Source organism: Pelodiscus sinensis, chromosome 3 (assembly GCF_049634645.1).
Source record: "Pelodiscus sinensis isolate JC-2024 chromosome 3, ASM4963464v1, whole genome shotgun sequence".
Classification (NCBI taxonomy): Eukaryota; Metazoa; Chordata; order Testudines; family Trionychidae; genus Pelodiscus; species Pelodiscus sinensis.
The window spans coordinates 128,222,856-128,242,766 of record NC_134713.1 but is presented as its reverse complement, the minus strand read 5'-3'; the positions used below and the strand labels follow the sequence as shown (position 1 = coordinate 128,242,766).

At 41.2% G+C, this 19,911-nt stretch overlaps 1 protein-coding gene across 1 annotated transcript in view; it reads right to left on the bottom strand.

Moving 5' to 3' along the window:
* The window catches only part of RYR2 (ryanodine receptor 2), a 648,519-nt gene that overhangs the window by 8,582 nt on the left and 620,026 nt on the right, over window positions 1–19,911 (bottom strand). Inside the window, exons 100-104 of the mRNA XM_075924816.1 lie at window positions 19,497–19,643; window positions 12,578–12,712; window positions 5,381–5,537; window positions 2,895–2,959; window positions 1,363–1,463 (exon numbers count right to left, since the gene is read on the bottom strand). Coding sequence (XP_075780931.1) covers window positions 1,363–1,463; window positions 2,895–2,959; window positions 5,381–5,537; window positions 12,578–12,712; window positions 19,497–19,643 — 605 coding nt within the window. The remainder of the gene's footprint in view (window positions 1–1,362; window positions 1,464–2,894; window positions 2,960–5,380; window positions 5,538–12,577; window positions 12,713–19,496; window positions 19,644–19,911) is intronic.

Below are 19,911 nucleotides of genomic sequence, written 5' to 3'. Positions count from 1 at the left end.
AAGATATGTTAATCAGAAACAAGCACATAGAAATATCAGAAAACCCAGGGGAAATACAGACAGATGGATTTTTGCCATTATATTTTATAAAATAAGAGTAATTCTCTTCATGGATACACAATATAAGCATGACATACAAAATATTATATATACACACACAATCTTGACACTTTTGAGATTAAAATTAATAATGGATGACATTCAAAAGAGTGAGAGATACAAGTTTGGTTTAGCAATTACAATGCTTAGATGAAGCTTTCCCATACCCCAGCTATGAAAATTATTACTGAAATAAATCACTGAATTAGGGCCTGAATGTAGACATTTATGTTGATGAATAGTCAAGGAAACTGTTTTCACAAACAAACATTATTGAAGATGATTAAGGGTTTCAGAATCAGTCTATTAAGCAGTTTATTAAAGAGGGTGCTTTATTAGACGATGTGGTTCAAACTAGTCAATAGAGATGTTAAAAAACTGACAGTAGAATATAACCCTGTAGTTTTGTTAATACTATATCTAGGCTTGATGCTTTGGCATATTTACCTACTACGTGATGGTTTCATAATCTAGCTCATTTTTATATTAAATCAATTTCTCTAGACATGACAGATCTTTTTATAAAATATAAATATAAAGCATGGCAACTAATTTTGGACGTCTGGATTGAGGCAGCTAAGATCTCATTTTTCAGAGTACTTAGCATTAGATAGCACTTCATTTATTCAAATGCAGCTTCCACTGACTTCAGTTTCAGCTATGAGAATCAAGTACTTCTGTCTCAAACTGGGCACCCAGATAATCAAGATTACACAATTAATAATCACTTGTGAAAAAAATGGTTTAAATAGTTTGATTAGCAGTACATAGGGACTCTATTGCACAGACAGTGATAGAATCCATTCTCCAGGGCAGAGTTCAACTGCCTTATCTGTGAGACTATCCTGTTTATTCTAGCTGTTTCCTACTTCATTTGTTATACACCTTGCAATTTTTGCAACAAACAAGATTATTTCACTACACATCAGTAATTCATTCCTTGGCTCATCATTTGACTGAATGAGAGTGGGGACCCATGGATTTAAATAGTATGCAATCATGTAAATAAATACTCTATCAAAATATATATGCGTAATGTGCTGAATTAAGGTTACACAGGCAACCTTTAATCTTGAACTTCCTATCACAACAAGAAAAATGAAAAGGAATCTCTCTGTATACCTCTCTCATTCACTCACACAGCATGAGAACATATAAAACCTTTACATTGGTCTTTCTCCTTTATTTTGTGGGCCTGATTAATTAGTTGCAAAGGCTGGTGTGAGTCATGAGTTACTGAAGAGTTTGTGATTCTGTACTTACAGATAATTGGCCAAGTTATGCTCCTGTAGCGTGTGCGTTTCAAAACCATGGGGCACTGTGTCAAAGTAGTCATTGCCTATCCCACAGATAAAGCATTTGGTCTAAAAAAAACAAACAGAGAATACACACATTGCTGAAATTTTCTATAATGGTGCTAGTTTCTTTGAAAAAAAAACCACCAATAAGCACACCACAACTTATTTGGAAATTCTGAAACATGAAACATAATGTGTGCTTACTAAAAGGCTTTTGCTTTAAGAACTCAGCTTGACCCTCAGCCAAGCACATGAACAGAAATGTAATTGCTGTCACAATCACTTCTTGCTGTTTGCTAAAAAAAAATCCTTGGCATCAATAATTGAATGGAAATAGATCAGAAGAAAGGATGGCATGAATTAATCAAGGCTGAAAAGCAGTTTTTCCTACTTGCTTTCTCCAGTCTACTTAAAGGAATGTAGGGGGGGTCACTGTAGTCCCTAGGAATCGTTACCTCAATGGTAGTTATGTTTACCCAGCTGAAACTGAATATGCTCTAACTGGAGATTACAGAACACTGGAGGTACCTGATGCCCTCTGAACCCTGACAGTCAGATCTAAACAAGAAAATGGGAACTCTGCAGGAACAGGCTACTTTCACTTAGGATAGTCAAAGAAAATACACACATAAGATTAATCATAATAGAGGACTGAACTAGATGACCTCTCAAGGTCCCTTGCAGTGCTATGATTCATAATCTTGTTTCATTGATACTGGGAAACTCCAAGCTAAACTCTAAACGCTAAACCATTGAGGTCAGTTTTGTTCAACTGAACCAGCTTACAAAGTTAAAATAGCATGAAATCCTTAGAATTAATATAAAAAGACACATGAAAGAACACAAATAGATGTTTAGGCTTAGTTTTAATATTTTATCATTTATAAAAAAGCCAGATGTGCTAAAGAGCCAACTGAGATTGCAGGTGGTGGAAAATGTGTCCAGAGCAAAATATTAGTTTTGATGAACTGTGGCTATCATCCTACATGATTCTAACTGGTAGTGCCCAAACATATCCTTCTTCATTGTACCCTTTTCACAGTCAGAAGTGAGCAACAGCAAATGCTATTTATAACTTGGCTGGTAGCAGAGTACTTTGATTAAAAGGAATGATACTAAGACTCTTCTATTGACTGCTAACAAAATTGTTTATGTAGGCTTTTATGTGACATAGTAATATGTTTGCTGTAAGTACCTATTTAAAAAGTCATTCAGTCAAACAAGTCAGACATAGAAAATCATCTCTGCAGACCAGACTTTCAGTTATATTTATGTGAATTCACTTAGTTTCGCTGAGGTGTAACTAAGGACAGAATCTTGTCCAGTGTGCTGCTTGATGGTGAATACTTTGTTGTACTGCAAACTGCATACTTTCCAGTTGGTTTAAAATTACTCTCTGCTGAATCATCACATTTGGATAAGGAATGGGCATTGCTGCCGCCAGCACATTGCATAAGTGTGCTATGGTGCAGCAATTAGGAGTCTACGATTTCTTACCTCCATGTCTTCTTTAACTTGTTCTTGTTGGTCTCTTAATTCTCCAAAAGCATCAATAATTAAACCTGGTGTTTAAATAAAAATGATGCTTAACATTCAAGAATACAGTGTGACAAAATGTGCATACCCATGGAAACCAAAGCTGAGCTCTGACAGGATAAGATCAATTGGTAAGTAGTCTCCTGACGACATAGTATAAACCTAGTATGAAATCATTCTAGTGTCTAAATATGTGAAACAAAGTTGACCATGCAAAAAGAAAACAAGTCTCTCCAACTAGACTGGGAGAGATATTTGGACTTTTTAAAATACTTGTTTAATTGAGTATTATGGGACAAGCGGATTCCTATATGTACAGCCCAAGCCTCTTCTCTTACACTGTAGGTAAAACGTAGATACAATTTGTAGAGTAATGGGGTCTTTATTTAAAATAAATAAAAAAAATGATACTACTATGTACTTAGAGTTCATAGCCTTATTATATAAATACCACAGGAATGGCCAGAAGCTATGCGCAATCCTGCACATCCCAGAGTTAACTATGCTTGTTGCTTAGGGTACGTCTAGACTACATGCCTCTGTCGCCAGAGGCATGTAGATTAGGCTACCAGACATAGTAAAATAATAAAATCGCCGCTTCATTTAAATTTACATGGCTGCCGTGCTGAGCCGACAAACAGCTGATCAGCTGTTTGTCGGCTCAGCGCGGCAGCCATGTAAATTTAAATGAAGCGGCAATTATTGAAATCACCACTTCATTTTACTATGTCTGGTAGCCTAATCTACATGCCTCTGGTGACAGAGGCATGTAGTCTAGACGTACCCTAAGTAATGGAATTTCATTAACTGAGCTCTGAAGAACTAATGGCCCATTTCTCACAGAAACGGAGGGGGAGGGGGAAAGCACCTTAAGGTGAGAGACCTATGTATTATACATACAAAGAGCCTCATTCTTCCCTCATGGTATAAATCAGAATAACGCTACTGAATTTAATGGTGTTTGCTCCTGTAAAATCTGTGAAATTGAGATAAGATTTAGGCCCAAGTAATAGAGTTAAGACCTGTCAAATTATAATCTGTTAGTCTCAAAGAGGGAAACCAAACTGGATAAACCTTTTGAAATACCTTTTGAAAACGAAAGTTTGCTTGATTCAAATCCTGCTTAGTCTGTAGGGTTGCCAGATACTTTCACAAAACCCCCCAAAAATGGCAGGAAAAAAATTGGTTGAGTAAAAAACAAAAAAACAAAACCCAAAACAAACAAACAAACAAAAACCCCAGGTGACCGAAGTTGTTGACCAAAAGAAAAAAAAAAGCACAAAAAAGATCACTCAGCTTTTAAATCCCCCTGTTCCCTCTGCCCCCCTCCAAACACACCAGGGAAAAAATGTTCCAAGCACCTGGGTTTTTTTACCCGGCAGAGGCCAATACCGGATACCTGGTACCCCTGTTAGTCTGATAAAGTTTGGAATTTAGACTGCAATTTCACCTTTGTTTCTTATGTAACCAGCTCTGACCTCTACACTTAACATTGACAATCACTTAAAAATCTTTCTATAGTTAATAAACTTATTTTAATATCTTTATCAGAGAGTTTGTCTAAATTACTTAGGGAGTGTGTTCAAATTTCAAAGGCTGGTGCATGTCCACTATCCTTTCACAAAGTGGCAAGGAACATACAAGCTCACATTAAAGAGAACATCTTGAGGAGTGTAAGATGGTACATTTCTAGGGTGCAAGCGTTTCCCTATGTATGGTTCATGAATGGCTTAGAGAGCATTCATGCAATGTATCTGAGTGTCTCCGGAAATGTTGCTGATTATGTGATTACAGCACATGGAGAGCTTTGCAGCTTGCCGCTAGTAAAGTATTATTAAAGACAGGCCAGGCAGAAGTTCCAGACTGTACCCCAAGAATCTGTCACCTCCATCAGTTTTTCCTCTGAATCACCTACTCCTTGTCTATGCTCGCTCTGGGGGTTATATGAAGTTGGAGAAAACTGGTGAAGATAAACTCACTTTATTCACTCTCTCTCTCTCTCTCTCTCTCTCTCTCTCTCTCTCCTCTTCCCTCCCCCCGGCGCCAATCTGGCATTTAAAAAAAAGGAATTTGTATTTTATTTTAGTAAAATATCAGCATACTTTATGCAATGTTAGAGCATTTAAATGGATTTGTAAATGTTAAAATGTTTCTTGAACATCCTGGCAAAAGAAAAAAATAGCAAAAATGTAAATTCATATCCATACCAATATGTCCTCACAGACAGAAAGGGAAATATTTCTATTCTTAAAGCTTAAAAATACATTCCTGTTCCCTATTCATAGTATCAGAGCAGACACATCTTACCGAGCCATCATCACCCTTCTTTGGTGAAATATTGGTCTTTTAGGGTTCCCATATACTTCATGTATGTGGAGGGATGAATGGGTCACTAAGATTCCAATGGTTTCAAATATCTCTTGTGGCCACAGGGTTTGAATACATACCTTGTATGATGGCTAATAGAATAACAATTACAAAGAAGAAGAAGGTAATGTCAAAGATGATCCGATAGATCTCATATTCGTCTCCTGCTGGATCCTCAATTTCATCACCAATGCCACCACCCGCACGCACTCCAACATACATATGAAACATGTAGCACTGGAAAAGAGATAAAATGAGAGAACACATTACCATCAAAAATCCAATTCCCAAGACTTTGGCTACTTCTTATTTATTTGTATTATAGTCATGTGTAAAAGCCCTAACTGAGAAAGGGATCCCATTGCTAGGTACTATAGAAACAGAGAGATTGTTCCTGAACTAAAAAGCTTGCAGTCTAAATAAGCAAGGCAGAGAAAGACAAATCTGTCTATCTTATTTATTTAGAGGAGAGGAAACAGAGGCACAGAGAGGTGAATGAAATTGGCCAAAGTTACACAGAAGTCAGTGGCAAAGTTAGGAATAGAAATGAGGTCTCCTGACTCTCAGTCCTGTGCCTTATCTACTAGACCATACAGGATCTCTTTTTTGATGGGGAAGGTATCTTATAGCAAGATTGGAAATGCTGCTGAGATTTAAGTTAAAAAAAGTCATGTTTTCCAACCTCAGCATAAAACAAAAAGAAAAATGTATTACAATTTTATCTGATTGAAAAAACTTCTAACTATTGTAAGTATGTGTTCTTATCTGTACAGCATGATCTGGTGCAGTAAGCATGAGGCTACACTACACACACTGCCATATTTTAATTTTGGCTCTGCAATTGAATTGCTGTGTCTTTATTTGATAATGCAGTGTCTGACTGTATCTACAGATATCAAGTGAAGATGATAATACCTCTCTGAAAAGGATGTTACTATTTTCAAAGTTATTTTTGAAATGTAAAAAAAGTGATAATTATTACTGTTATTATAATCTATTGTCTTTTAAATAAAATTGTATATCTTTATAAAAATTGTATAGCTTCAGAGCCTCAAAGGAAAAACAGCTCTTAAGGATTCTTGTTCAGAGGACATGTTAGAGATAATTAAACTGCACTTCCATTCTGAAGAGCGACTAGTACAGGCAGTCCCCGGGTTACATGGATCCGACTTACATCGGATCCCTACTTACAAACGGGGTGAGGCAACCCCGCACTAGCTGCTTCCCCCCAGCAGACCAGGGAGACGCAGAGCGGCTTTTCTCAGCAGACACCTCAGCTTGAGAATAAAGGACTGAGGGAAAGTGAGGTGTGGGAGAATAAAACTGAGCTCTGGAGAAATGTTTGGCTAGAGTTTCCCCTACAATATGTACCAGTTCCGACTTACATACAAATTCAACTTAAGAACAAACCTACAGTCCCTATCTTGTATGTAACCTGGGGACTGCTTGTAATAGCAATATGGCATTCCTTGTTTATCACAACACAACGATCTCATATCAAATGTACTCAGTTTAAGAATTAAAACATTTTTTCTGACTCCCAGCCTTACAGATCCCACTCTGGGATCTTAAAATCAAGGTGGGTTCTTTTCTTTTTTCATGAGTCATCCCAACTTCACAAGTCATTATGATTCTGTATTGCAAATGATGCTCGCTGCAATAGGTACGCTTCTGGGGAACGTGGGTTTCCCTCAGACAACAGACACATTGTGAGTGTTTGGTGAGTGTCTGACACCAGCATGGGGGCCAACAGCTTCCACAGGACCCCGGGCAAGGTGTGTGTGGGGGGCCTGGCTCTGTGCAGCAGGTGCGAGGGTCTCTAGCCCTCAGCACTGCCCAGACTGCAATGCTGACTTCTCCTCCCCCCCCCACTGCTGCAGTGTTCCGTGCAGCAATTTAAACAGCAGAAGTGGCCAGAGCCCCCTTTCCTCTTCACCGTCCCCTCCCTTACCCAGTCAGTGGGACTGGATACGAGCATTGGCTCCCTGCATCATGTGCAGTGTTTGAAACCGGGTGAGCATGGCATAAGAAGGGCTAGTCAGTGGAAAGAAAATGGTGGGTTTTTTAAATGGGGCGGGGGGAATAAGGTGTGCTAGAACTACTAACACTAAATAATGATTTGACTACCTAGGTACTTTGGGACCATGGAGTTCTAGCTCAGGCCGGGGATGGTTGAGAAGGAACTGAGGACTCCAGGCCATGTATTAGGGATGTCAGCGGTCAGCCAGTTAACCAGTTATTCCATAAGCATCATCCTGATTGGGTGATGCTTACCGGTTACCTGTTAACCGGCAGCCTCACCGGGCTGGAGCAGCCGCCTGCCTGACAAGGGCAGGGGGTTACTCCAGCCTAACCCGGCCCACTGTGCTGCACTGTGAGCTAAGGGGTGTTAAACGAGATATCAAACCAGTGACACATAATAAACATGAAACTCTGAAGGGCCCATTTACATAAGAATTTTTCAGAACACAAATCACACTGTAAGAGAACAAAATCAACACTAACAACAAGAAATCTTGCATTTTTGAAAAGTAATGTATGTATGTACGTATGTCAAGAGGAAGGGGTGACAGTGAGAGAAGGAGGAAAAGGCATATGGAATTGTGCATTGTATGCCTCCAAATGAACATGGGTAAAGAATTCAGCTACCTGTGTGCAAAAGACTCAGAATAGGGATTCCATGATTCTATGACCCTTGCTCTCACTGAGCATTATTGTACTTCAGAAGTGTTCACATTTAGCTTGGGGAGCTACATGCAGACTAATTTCCTTCTCAACATACATAATGGTAATTAAGAGCAACAGTATTTTTCCACATCTTTTCAGAACTAGAAAGCTTTGTGAGCTGTTAATTTGTATTAATAAGGGAATTTCTACTAATTCAAAAAAGAGACAAAATTGCCTTCTAGATGATTTTTCATATTAGTTTCCTTCACACTTTGAAAATGGAGTAGTCTGCAAAGGATGGGGAGAAATAAATGCATTCTATTCAGGTGTATATGTCACCTTTGCCACCTTAGTATCTGAAAGCCTTCCAGCCATGCATTAAGCAATGCCACTACCATCTGTCACATGTGGTTTAATTTCTTTCTCTTCCTCCCTGCAGGAAGGAAATTGTGTGTGCAAGTGTTTTGTGTTTTGATAGGTTTTTGGCTTGAGGGGTTTTATTCAGTCATTACTCTCTTTTGAAGCTGAATAATCAGCTTACACGTTTCATGCCATCTTACACAAATTGTTCCAAATCACAGGGTTTTTTTTTCACTCTTTGGATTTTGTATTGTTTGGATTCTTTTATACTTTATCCTCCTCTTGTATTACGATAAGAATAGGATCACAACACATCTCCACGTTGCTATAATTAGAAATGTAACTTCAACGCAGATCTTAAAAACCTTCTGAATTTGATCCAATTAAGGAATGCAGCAAGAAAACTGGGAGCCACTTTGCAAACCGCAGAACTACATGCTATGTCAGACAAATGGAACACCCTTGAATAGTAGAGCTTTCCCATTCTGAAGCCAGATTTGTAACTTGGATGCATCATTATAGAAGGGCACAGTAATTTGAGACTTACAAAGTCAACCCCAAAGGAGAAAAGTGCACTCCTGTAGAAAACTCCATAGCATTTTTATAAAGGTTTTTAGTGATATTTTCTTCTACATTTTTTCTAATTCTTTAAAATATGTGGTATTGGTTATTCGGAAATCAGGTAAATAAAATGTAAAAATTCATCAAAAAGTCATTACACTCTTTAGATTTTGTAGTGATCTAAGCAACTTGCTCTGAATCAGCAAAATCTAACACCAGGGATCAGCAACCCTTCAGAAGCAGCATGCCGAGATTTAACTTATTCACTTCTATTTACAGGTCAGCGTGGGTCAACACTTTTTAAAGTCAATAATAGTCCTACTTACAGCAGCTTCATTAATAAATAAATAAAGATGCAGATCTTACCATTTTAGTAACACAGGATTTTAAAAAAATATCATTAAGATCAGAGTTTTAGATATCTGCAACACTCCAAAAAAATTGTAAAAAGAATCTTTTTCTTTCTTACTTTGGGATACACAGCCTTAATTCTTGGCTCCATCCCAGACTTGTTGAGTGAACTTAGGTAAGCCCCCAAAGGTTCATCTACACTACAGCTCTAGGTGTAAGTTACAGATTAGGGAGACATACACACACTATCTTTAGCTGAGCTAGTTCTATGAGGGTCTGCACTGCAGAGCTGAAGATGCTCCCGAACGTCTGAATGTAACACCGAGTGTAACACTTTTAGGGAGCAGGAAAGGACTCTTTTCTAAAACAACACTCTCATCCCAAACTGTCGACACTGTCAAAATGGTTCCTCTTGTGTAAACAATGTCATGCCTCTTCACTAACTCAAACTTGAAAGCCTTTTATAACTAGTTAGCACCAGTTTTTGGAGGGGCTTTTGTAAAGGAAAAATTTCACTGATATCTTTGGGGGACCAAGGGAGGGGAGTAGAAAAGATGTCGAACATTTTGAAAAAGGGAAAAAATAAAAAATGGCATGCTTTTAAATGTAAATAAATTCATAAAGTTAATACTTTGTTTTTCTCCTCTATGAAAATAGGTGATCATATTTCAGCCAGTTCTGGTGACACAAGGAAAATTTATGAGTTATGCTTTTGTTAAGTTTTAAGTGTTAAGTTTTCACAATTCCCATGAGAGCATTGGTTTTTAGATCTAGAGCCAGATATACAGAGGTATTGAGATATCGGAAGAGGCAGATACATGCCTAAACTGCTTTGCAGTCCAGAAAACCCCAGATGTTTAACTCCCATTAAAAGCCAAACAAAAATAAATACAGTTCCCATTAGGCACCTATCTGTCTCTTTAGGTGTTCATAAATCTAAGCCATTAACACTTCCTTACCTTGCTGCTCCATTTCAAGCAGGGAGCAGCTCCATTTAGCGCAGGGAGCAGCTCCATTTAGCAGCTGCTTGACAATGCCCCCTCCTGCCAATCAGCTAAACTCCCTATCTGTGCTGGCTGGCTGTGAGGCTCAAGCTGCAATGCAGGATCTGGGGGCGGGGGAGCACACAAAGCCTCCTCCCACCCTGCCAGGAGCACATGGCACTTTGAAGTACCATGTGCTGCTAGCAGGGCAGGGGGGACAGTGGAGGAGGCTTCGCGCGCTCCCCCGCCCCAAGGCCAATCAAGGCCTGGGGGCAAGGGAGCTGCGTGAATATTCCTTCACCCTGCCCCAGCCCTGTGATGAGGCCGCAGCACTTCAAAGTGCCATGTGCTCCCCGCAGGGTGGGAGAAGGCTTCCTGTGCTCCCCCACCTCCAGGCCCTGATTGGCCTGGAGATAGGGGAGCGTGCCAACCCTCTTCCAAGGCATGGATGCCTAGTGGGAAGGGGGGGCAAAGAGGTTCTCCCACCCCCGGACCAATTATAGTCTGAGGGTAGGGTAGGCCCACCTCTTCCCATTTAGACCCACCCCTGCCGGGGAGGTTCGAGGCACCTTCAAAAAATTTTGAAGGGGCCCCTGGGCAAAAATTATTGCCCACCCCTGTTTTATAACCCTTATCTTTAGGCTCCTATTTTTGAAAATATTAGCAAATGTCACGTTCACGGAGTTTAACGGAAGCAGCCAGGTCACTGCTGCACCCATGGAGGAGTGTTTGCCCCAAAAGTTGGTATGAAGGGGGGGCATGTGAGGTGTCAAACAAAAGCTTACTTTCTACTCGTTCTGTATATGCTCTTCATATATCAGTATAAAGTCTGTGTGGAGTTATGAATATGTACTCTGTGTGGAGACTGGAAGTTTCTCTGTATGTGGTTGAACAACGGGCTCAGCCTATGGACATGCTAATTAGCAAGGTTCCAGGGACAATAGGTCTCTTAAATACCAGAGACCTACCTATGAAGGAATCTAGATACCTGGTCATAGATTATGTGACTCTCTCCAGCTTGGAAGAAGCCAGGAGGGGGGATAAATAGGCCAGGTGGCTGACTCCATCTTAGTCTCCAGATCGGCTTCTGACCCCAGATGTGGCCTCGCAGGGAATCATGAGCCGGGAAGAACTGTGGATCCATCCTGACATAGGATGTGCAACAAGGACTTTTAAGACAGCAGTTATAACATCTCTGCTGCGAGCCTGCATCGAGAACTGAGAGATTCGATGCATGTAATGTATGATACTTTAACAGCCTTACTCTCATGCTTTTTGTTTTTTTAGTAATAAACCTTTAGATTGTAAAGGATTGGCTCAGCGTGATCTTGTGAGTAAGGTCCACAGGGTAAATTGACCTGGGATCTGTGGCTGGTTTCTTGGAACTGGACAGAACTTGTTCAGGGAAGGTGAGATTGGGCTCTAAAACCCCTCACCTGTGTATGAGGCCCGGGGCCATCTGGGGCATGGATATTGCTGGGTTGTTGAAGGGGTTTTGCTCGTCAGGCCTCTGGCTGTCCGAGCCGGCAGCTGGAGCACTCTGTGGCACTGGTTTGTGGCCTATTTGGGAGGGTCTCCAGTCTGGGGGGCTATAGAGAACCCCGAATTTGAGCAATTCACCCTAAGCAGACACCCTCAGTGGTGCCCAGACCTGGCCCGGTCCGTCACAGCAATATAGGTTAAAGCTCTTTAGACCGGCACCTGCACCAGAGAATTTGCCAGACCATGGGAAGTCAGTATTGTCTAACAGCATTACCAGCACTTCCACTGCTTACTGTGCTCTTAGAAGACAATTAGGAGTGAATTAAAGCTAAATAACAGCACAGAACACTGAGAGCCAGGACTGGTGGCTGTAAAACAAACGTAATAGGACCAAGGGAAACCAGGATAAGTGGACATTTGGCTAACTAAAATCATGGTGTACCATGGATGTTGCTGGACAAGAGAATGCTGGACTAGAGAGATTCTACCTGTAGTTTACAATAGCCACACAACTCTGTGCATGACCTGTAGTATTGTAGCATTCAGAAGTATTTTCATGTAATTTTTGAGAAAGCCTCATGCAGCAAAACAACTTTCTGACTTGGATTTTTATAGTCTCATATAAATTGTAGCAAAGACCAATGTCACATTCTTTTATCTTATAATGTGGACACATTCTATAACTCCCTTAGGGCTAAATTTAATTTTTTTTTTATTCCTTCACTCTTCACTGATAATCTTCCTGTTGTGAGCAGCCATGTTTCTGGCTATAGGCATTATTCAGGAACAGTTGCATGAATGGAGTAGAGGAGAGAGAACAGGAAATATAATAATACCTTAAATAAGATGAGAAAAAAAAGCAAACAGACTTACTGTTAGCATATCATCACATTTCATATCTGGCATATCACCATCTTCACTCTTGTTATAGAATTTACGGAAGAAATTGAACGCCACGACTGTATACAGATACACTACCACTGCCAGTAATCCCACTGTTAACACAAGCTAGAAAAGAGATTTATATGATGAATGTATTAACACAATGAAAGCATGTAGTGCAATTTTCTTATATGAAGGGGAAAAAGAGAAATAATATACTACATTTACTGGTGAAGATAAACTTACTTTATTCTCTCTCTCCCTTGCTAATCTGGCAATTTTAAAAAAGGAATTTGTCTTTTATTTTAGTAAAATATCAGTGTATTTTATGTAATGTTAGAGCATTTAAATTGATTCATAATTGTTAAAATGTTTCTTGAACTTCAAGGCGAAAGAAAAAAATAGCAAAAATGTAAATTCAGATCCATACCAATATGTCCTTACATACAGGTAGAAAAGAAAATATTTCTATCCTTCAAGCTTAAAAATACATTCCTGTTCCCTATTTATAGTATCAGAGCAGACACAAGTACATTCCAGCACAATAGTTATTACATTAAATACCCAATGTCTGGGAAATTACCGTATATTCCGGCGTACAAGACGACTTTTGATGTTAAAAAACATCCCCCAAAAATCGGGGGTCGTCTTGTACGCTGGGTATACATCCCAGGCGCGCCTGGGCTGCCCCCCCGCCGGCTTCCCCCGAGGCTTTGCAAAGCTGGGCTGCCCCCTGGCCTGAGCCCCTCCACAGCTTTGCAAAGCCTTGGGGGAAGCCGGCTGCGGGGCAGCCCAGGAGCGCCTGGGCTGCCCCACCGCCGGAGCCCCTCCGCGGCTTTGCAGAGCCTCGGGGGAAGCCGGCAGCGGGGCATCCCAGGCGCGCCTGGGCTGCCCCCCCGCCGGCTTCCTCCGAGGCTTTGCAAAGCTGCTGCGGGTTTGCTCCCAGTGCCTCTGGTCTGCTGGGGACCGTCTCCAGCAGACCAGGGACACCGGGAGCAAAGGAGGCGGACGGGCGCTGGGATATAAGACGAAACCCTATCTTTTAACTAAAAAATTAGGGGGTCGTCTTATACTCCGAGTCGCCTTATACGCTGGAAAATACGGTAACATGGATGTAAATCAATACTATGTACATACAATAGGCACTGAGCTTGTTGGACACACACTTTGGTCTTCTATGGAAGTTTCCATCCAAGGATCTCAAAGTATTTTATGAACATCAATGATGCAAGACATATCTACCTACTATGGTTTTTAAATATTAATCTCATTACACAGAATGGGAAGCTGAGGCAAAGAAAGCTTAAGGAATTTGCCCAAGGTCACCAAGCAAATGTGCTGCAAAGTAAGAAGAATACTCAAGTTCTTCTAATTTTCTTAGCTTTGTACAAGTATATGGAATATTAAAAAATGTAAGATCTTTGCTTTTGTGCTTGAAATTTTAATAAGCAAATTTTTAAATGAATGTAGATTTAAGACAATTTTTGGTGGAGTCTGGAAGTTAAAGCCAGCTTTAAATTTACTGAACAATTAGATTTAAGGGTATTCTTTGATCAATCTGTAAATCAATGCCTCTATTTGAAAGTGTTTCTTCATCAGCATGTACTTCCATTTTGAGGCAAAACTACACTTGAAAAACAATTTACATGGACACAACTTGCAAAATTTGATGCATTTTAGAGTTCAGCTAGAAAAGTGGCATTGAAGAGTTTGCTATCTAGTGTGATGACAATTTCATAGTGACGCAGTTTCCATTATACCTGAAGAATCCTCGAAAAAAGCATATTAATATCAATATGTCTCCTCTTACAAATGGCAATGAATTTCTTCATTCTTAATTGCTACAATATTAAAATACTGTCTTGAGACAGATAAAAAGCAGTTATAAGTGAATTACAGTTTCCCTCAGCAAATATTTGAAAAGAACAAATATTTCAGCAGATAATTTTCATAACTACCTGATTTATGAAGTAATATATCACTGGTAATAGTCTTGCACTTTATATACTTAACTTCTAATGGGTTTGTGTAAAAGCTACACATCTGCTCAATCATATCTGGATATTTAAAAGGACACGTGCTGGCTAAAATTTGACCAACCTACAGTGCACATAACTCATCTGTGCAAGTCTCTCCAAACATGCATGCATCAATGTTGCAAAATTCTACTTGCCCTAGGACAACTAATTTTATTTTTATTATGGGAAAGTAAAAAAAAAAATCATACTTTTTCTTTGTAATATGAGTCAACACAGTAATGGGCAAACAGCTAGATTTTGTGCTTCCGTGGTAAGCATGAATAATAGCGAATGAAAAAACTTCGCACTGGTCTGTAATTTTCAAGTTGAAACCTGAGCAGGATTTGCTTTTTCAACATATAAATTCTCATTGTTTGCAACTTTTAAAAAAAGCTATTTTCTAGGCAATTCATGCAATTTTTCAAATAGATTAAATTTTAAGATCTAGTAATTATATCAATGAGTGGTCATTGAACTAGTGTGACCAAAATGTGCTTCCTGTTACCAGGCTAATCCTGTTTTAAACCAGGTTTACTTAGGGTTTCTATGTTCACTAGTTATGCACACTAGGTTAACTGGGATGGGGCCTTTCTTAAATGATGGCAAGGGAGGATATCAGTCACTTGCATTCACTTTCCTATCTTACATGTCATGTCTCTGTGCATATCCTGTTTTTAAAATCAGCAATTTATTGTTACCTACGGTGATATTACAGCAGACTGGTATGTACAATATATGTCCATAGGCCTGTAATGGTTGTCACTTTCCAGAGCATAACTTTAAGATCTCAGCCCTTCAATAGTATCTGTATGAGCACTCTTTGGCCCGTGTAGGTTTAACCTCACTACCAAGGCCTAAAGTGCAGCAATATAATAGCAACACAATTATAAGCTGCCCACCAGAAACTAATGTATCGGATCATTTTATTTTATTCATGCTCACACACTGTATTGTCCTATGAGCAAAGCCTGCAGCAGGTTGGCTTGCATATCTGTGTAAGACTCATGATTTCCACTATACACACCACACTTATTTAGTTAGTTTTAAAAAGCTCTTCTCCAATGCTCTGGATACTTGTACCAACATTGCAGTAAATAACTTGTCTGTTTGGAGATGGGGTCTTATTAGACAGTCATCTGTTATCAGAGGCATAGCGAGGGTGTTATGTGCCCGGGGGCAAAGGCAAAATTTGCTCCCCCCAATCATTTGTTCCTACCTATGGGACTTTACACATTCTAATCTGCGCTGGGAGGGGAACATGCGAACAGGGTTTGGCTTGGACCCTTTGTGCTGCTCCCGTCCGGCCAAAGTGCAGAACTTGCTGGGTGAGAAGTGGGAGCTCTCAGCCCACAAGGCAAGAGGGGCCCAGTGGTCTGGGGTGATGATGAATTGCACCCATGTGGGCTGGAAAATAGCTTGAGCTCTGCACAGTGGCAACGCGCTGTGTGCATCAGGTGTGTCCGCACCAAACCTGGCAGCAGGAAAGTGGCTGGTAGGAAGTTTGGGACCTGGGGTTTCTGAAGGAGGCTGATGAGGCCGGGCTGCAAAGGGACCAGGGTTAAAATTGCTGAGAAGGTCCCAGGTGGCATTGTGTTGCAAGCAACCGCTGCAGCGTAGCTGGGGTAAGAGCAGGTCTCTATAGAACGTCGAGCAATGTCCCCGGCTTTGCTCATGTTCTTAAGCAGAGGGATGGGACACATAGGGGGACTCAGGTCAGGGAGTTCTGGTGTCACGAGGGAGGTTCGGGAGGTTGGTGTTTGAATGGGTGGGCTCAGGGATGGAAGTGAGGGTGCAGGAGTGGTAGGAGGTAAAGGGCTCACAGCAGGGCACTGGAAGGAGGGGGTAGTTTACTGAGGCTGGCCAGTGGTAAGTGCGATGCAGCTCTTGTGGCAGATTCTCATAGGGGCAAGGGACTTCAGGAGCTGGCACCAGTTTCCATCTACTCCCCTCCAGCAAATGGAGAGACTTAGCTCTAGGGGTTGGCTCTTTCCTGCAACTGTCCCTGCAGCTCTTGGGGGTTTCATAGCTTTGGGGTCTGCCCAGCCTGCAGCTGCACCCCAGCCTCCAGCCAGACCAGGAGAAGCCAGAAGTCACAGTCAGCCCTGAACTACAGCTGCCACCTTTCCATCCTCTGAATCCCAGGTTGCAATGGTGGGGTTGTTCCGATCTCGCACAGAGGCTGTCAGTGTAAAAGAAAGCTGGGTCTTACTGTCTTGCTCAGGCTGAGCTGCAGGGGCTGTTCTCAGGCAGCTAAACTGGTGCCCCATCCTAGCATGGCACCTGGGGGCAATTGCCCCACCCCACCCCTCACTACGCCTCTGTCTGTCAGGGAGATTTCAACTCCCAGAATCCATGGCAGCTGCTATGAAAATTGGTTTAAACTTATTTAACTAAAGTTGTAGTGGCTACTGAGAGTTGTGTTAACCACCCCCTGCAGAGGTCATGGAATAGAAACACAATAGCCCCAATCCATAGTTCTACAAATATTTGAGGGCCTCCAGAAAAGACAAAGCAGAGATTTGGGGTGGCCACTTCCTCTTTGCCTTAAAACATATCCCCCCGTATTTCCTTCGTGTTTCAAGCAAGTAGATCCTAGAACACCTGGTGTTTCCTAAAATAACCAATATGGGATGAGAGGCAGAAAAAATGATTTTTAACTATCTATCCCATACCAGTATTGAGAGGGAAGTTCTGGGTTTTCTTCATACTGGTTTAAAATATTTCATCTGACAATTTCATATAAAAGAGTAAAATATTCTCAGTTCAGTGCTTGGTGTGAGTTTACTACCATACAATATTCTGTATATACAGTCCATCCTTTCCAAATTAAAGCAACATCTCCAGGTCAGTGTTTACCAACCTTCTAATTCCGTTGACAAATCTCACTTCCGAATAGCTCAAGAACCCTGCTGCCTCACACTGAAAAAATATATTTAGTTCTGCAGACAGACTTGGTGAGCTTCACAGTGTACAGTTTAAAAATCCCTGCTTTAGGTAATAAAAACTCATTAATAGCTTGTCAATGTGTGCAAACAAAAAGAACTCCCTCCTGCCCTTCAGTGTGAGGGATGATACACCTAATTTAGACTATAAGCTAGGGATGTAAAAGAGTAGTCGATTAGGCAGCTACCTGATAAGCCTAGGCGTACCGAGTAATTGAGTTGACTACTCACATTCCCCCCTCCCCATACCCTACTGCAGCAGCCCCTGTCCGCGGGGAGTCTCAGCTCTCTTCTGGGACCCTCCGGCAGACAGAGGCTGCTGGACCCAGTGCAAGCCGGGACTGAGCAAGCCAGACTCATTTAAACTGCAGAGCCGCAGCAGGGGTAGCTCCTTCCCCTATCGACTAATCATGTAGTCGATACAAATTGTATCAACTACATGATTACCCAATTCCCCCCTCTTAGCATCCTTACTATAAGCAGTTGCCTGTGAAATTGATTATATGGACAACAAAGCTGAGGGCAGGATGCACTTTGGAGCTAATAGCTGCTCAAATCATTCTCATTCATGCAGGTGAAGAGACTGATAAAGACCTACATTCCATCTTCATTTATTTGCTTAAAATATGGCATAACAGTCCATTTCTGCAAGTCACTCTACAATTAAACTGGAGCAAAAAAATATTACTTTAAATTGAATCTTTTGTGATGTAAAAAGCAGTCTGCCAGTTGAGGAGTTACAAATAGCAAAATCATGGAATGCCGTTTCTGGGGTTAACATTTCTGTGGTCAAAATCACCTCTAGCCACCTTGAACAGTGTTGCATTTTGCCATCAAAATATTTTAAAAGCAATGACTAATTTATCAGAATCTTTAATCCAAATATATATGGATGGTCAGTTTAATTTAGGTTACAAAAAATTCAGCTCCCCGACCCTATGTAGTTTAGCTGAGAGCTGGATAGATTCATGACTGTGGAGGTAAAGCAGGTTACAGAGTAAATACCTACTCACACTATGGCTATTAATATAGCTCTGAGATTGTAGTAGCCACTGGAGCAGTGGTCCCCAACCATCTGAGGTTGCCGGGTGCCAGGGGGCGTGGCCATTTGCCCGCCGGGCACCAGAGGGCAGGGGCCCCCCATAGCCGCGTGCCCGGGGCCGGCGCTCCCCCCATGCGCCGTGCGCCCAGAGTGCGGGCAGCCAATCCGCGGCGCTCCCGGGGCCGGCGCTCACCATGTGCCACGTGCCCGGAACCGGCTCCGGGACCATGCATGCACCACGTGCCCGGGGCCAGGCCAGCCCCAAGCATTTGGCGGGCTCACATAAATGTCCCCGCGGGCGCCATGGTGTCCGCGGGCACCGTGTTGGGGACCACTGCACTGGAGTGTTAAAGCACTCTCTGCACAAGGTGGCATAATCAAAGGATCTATGTAGCAACAGCTCCTCTAGCCCCCTCTCTGCTTCTCACATAGCATGGTGGTAAACAAGGAGACATGATAAAGTAAGCTCCCAAATCTTACCATATCCCCTCCTTGTGTAGCAAAATTACATCAGCTGTATTGCTAAGGAGAGTCTCTGCACCCATAGAGGGTGGCTTGTATTTGCTCTGAAGCAAATGCTTGTGTGGGCCTTTTCTTCTAGTTGGACTTTTAAGCCTTGAAGTATGCCAGAAGTCAAAGCTCAGAGCAATAAGACTTCTCTAAGAGAACAAAACTGATAGGAAAACCTGCTTATTTTCTTTAATGCTGTATATATCTGAAATAGAACTTTAGAATTCATGATTATCCTGTTGTCTTGCTTCCACATCAACACAAAACAAAGCTTTGCAATTAAAGAACATTACTATTGTCAATCCTCAAGAAAAGTTTTCCTAGTCAGTTTGAAGATAAGTAGGAGCCAAACCTAACTGATCATTCATTTAGCACAAAGATGAGATGAAGCTTGATACCTGTTTGCCATTGTGGGTTACTGATGATAGAATAGTTCGTAGTGTTTTGAATCCCATTGCAATGTCAAGGAGATGAGCAGCAAAGAAAAAGTTGTTGTAATGGCCAAGGATTGACATAGTCATATACCAAGCTAGGTAAAGGAAAGACTATTAGAAACAAACAAAAAGAGAGAGAATTACATTAGAAAATCAGCAGGAAACACAATCTGTCACCTTTGAGTAATAACTAGCTTTACTTTAGTCACAAAGCAAAAAGAGAGGAATATATTAGAGCTTAAATGTGCCTTTCTGCTGGGTAACCAGGCATGATGCTTTATTACAATGATGTTTACTAGAGCTAATCAGAAATTTGCTGACAAAATATTTTTCATCAGAAAATGGCAAGTTGCCAAAAATCAAACCTCTTCAGAGGAAA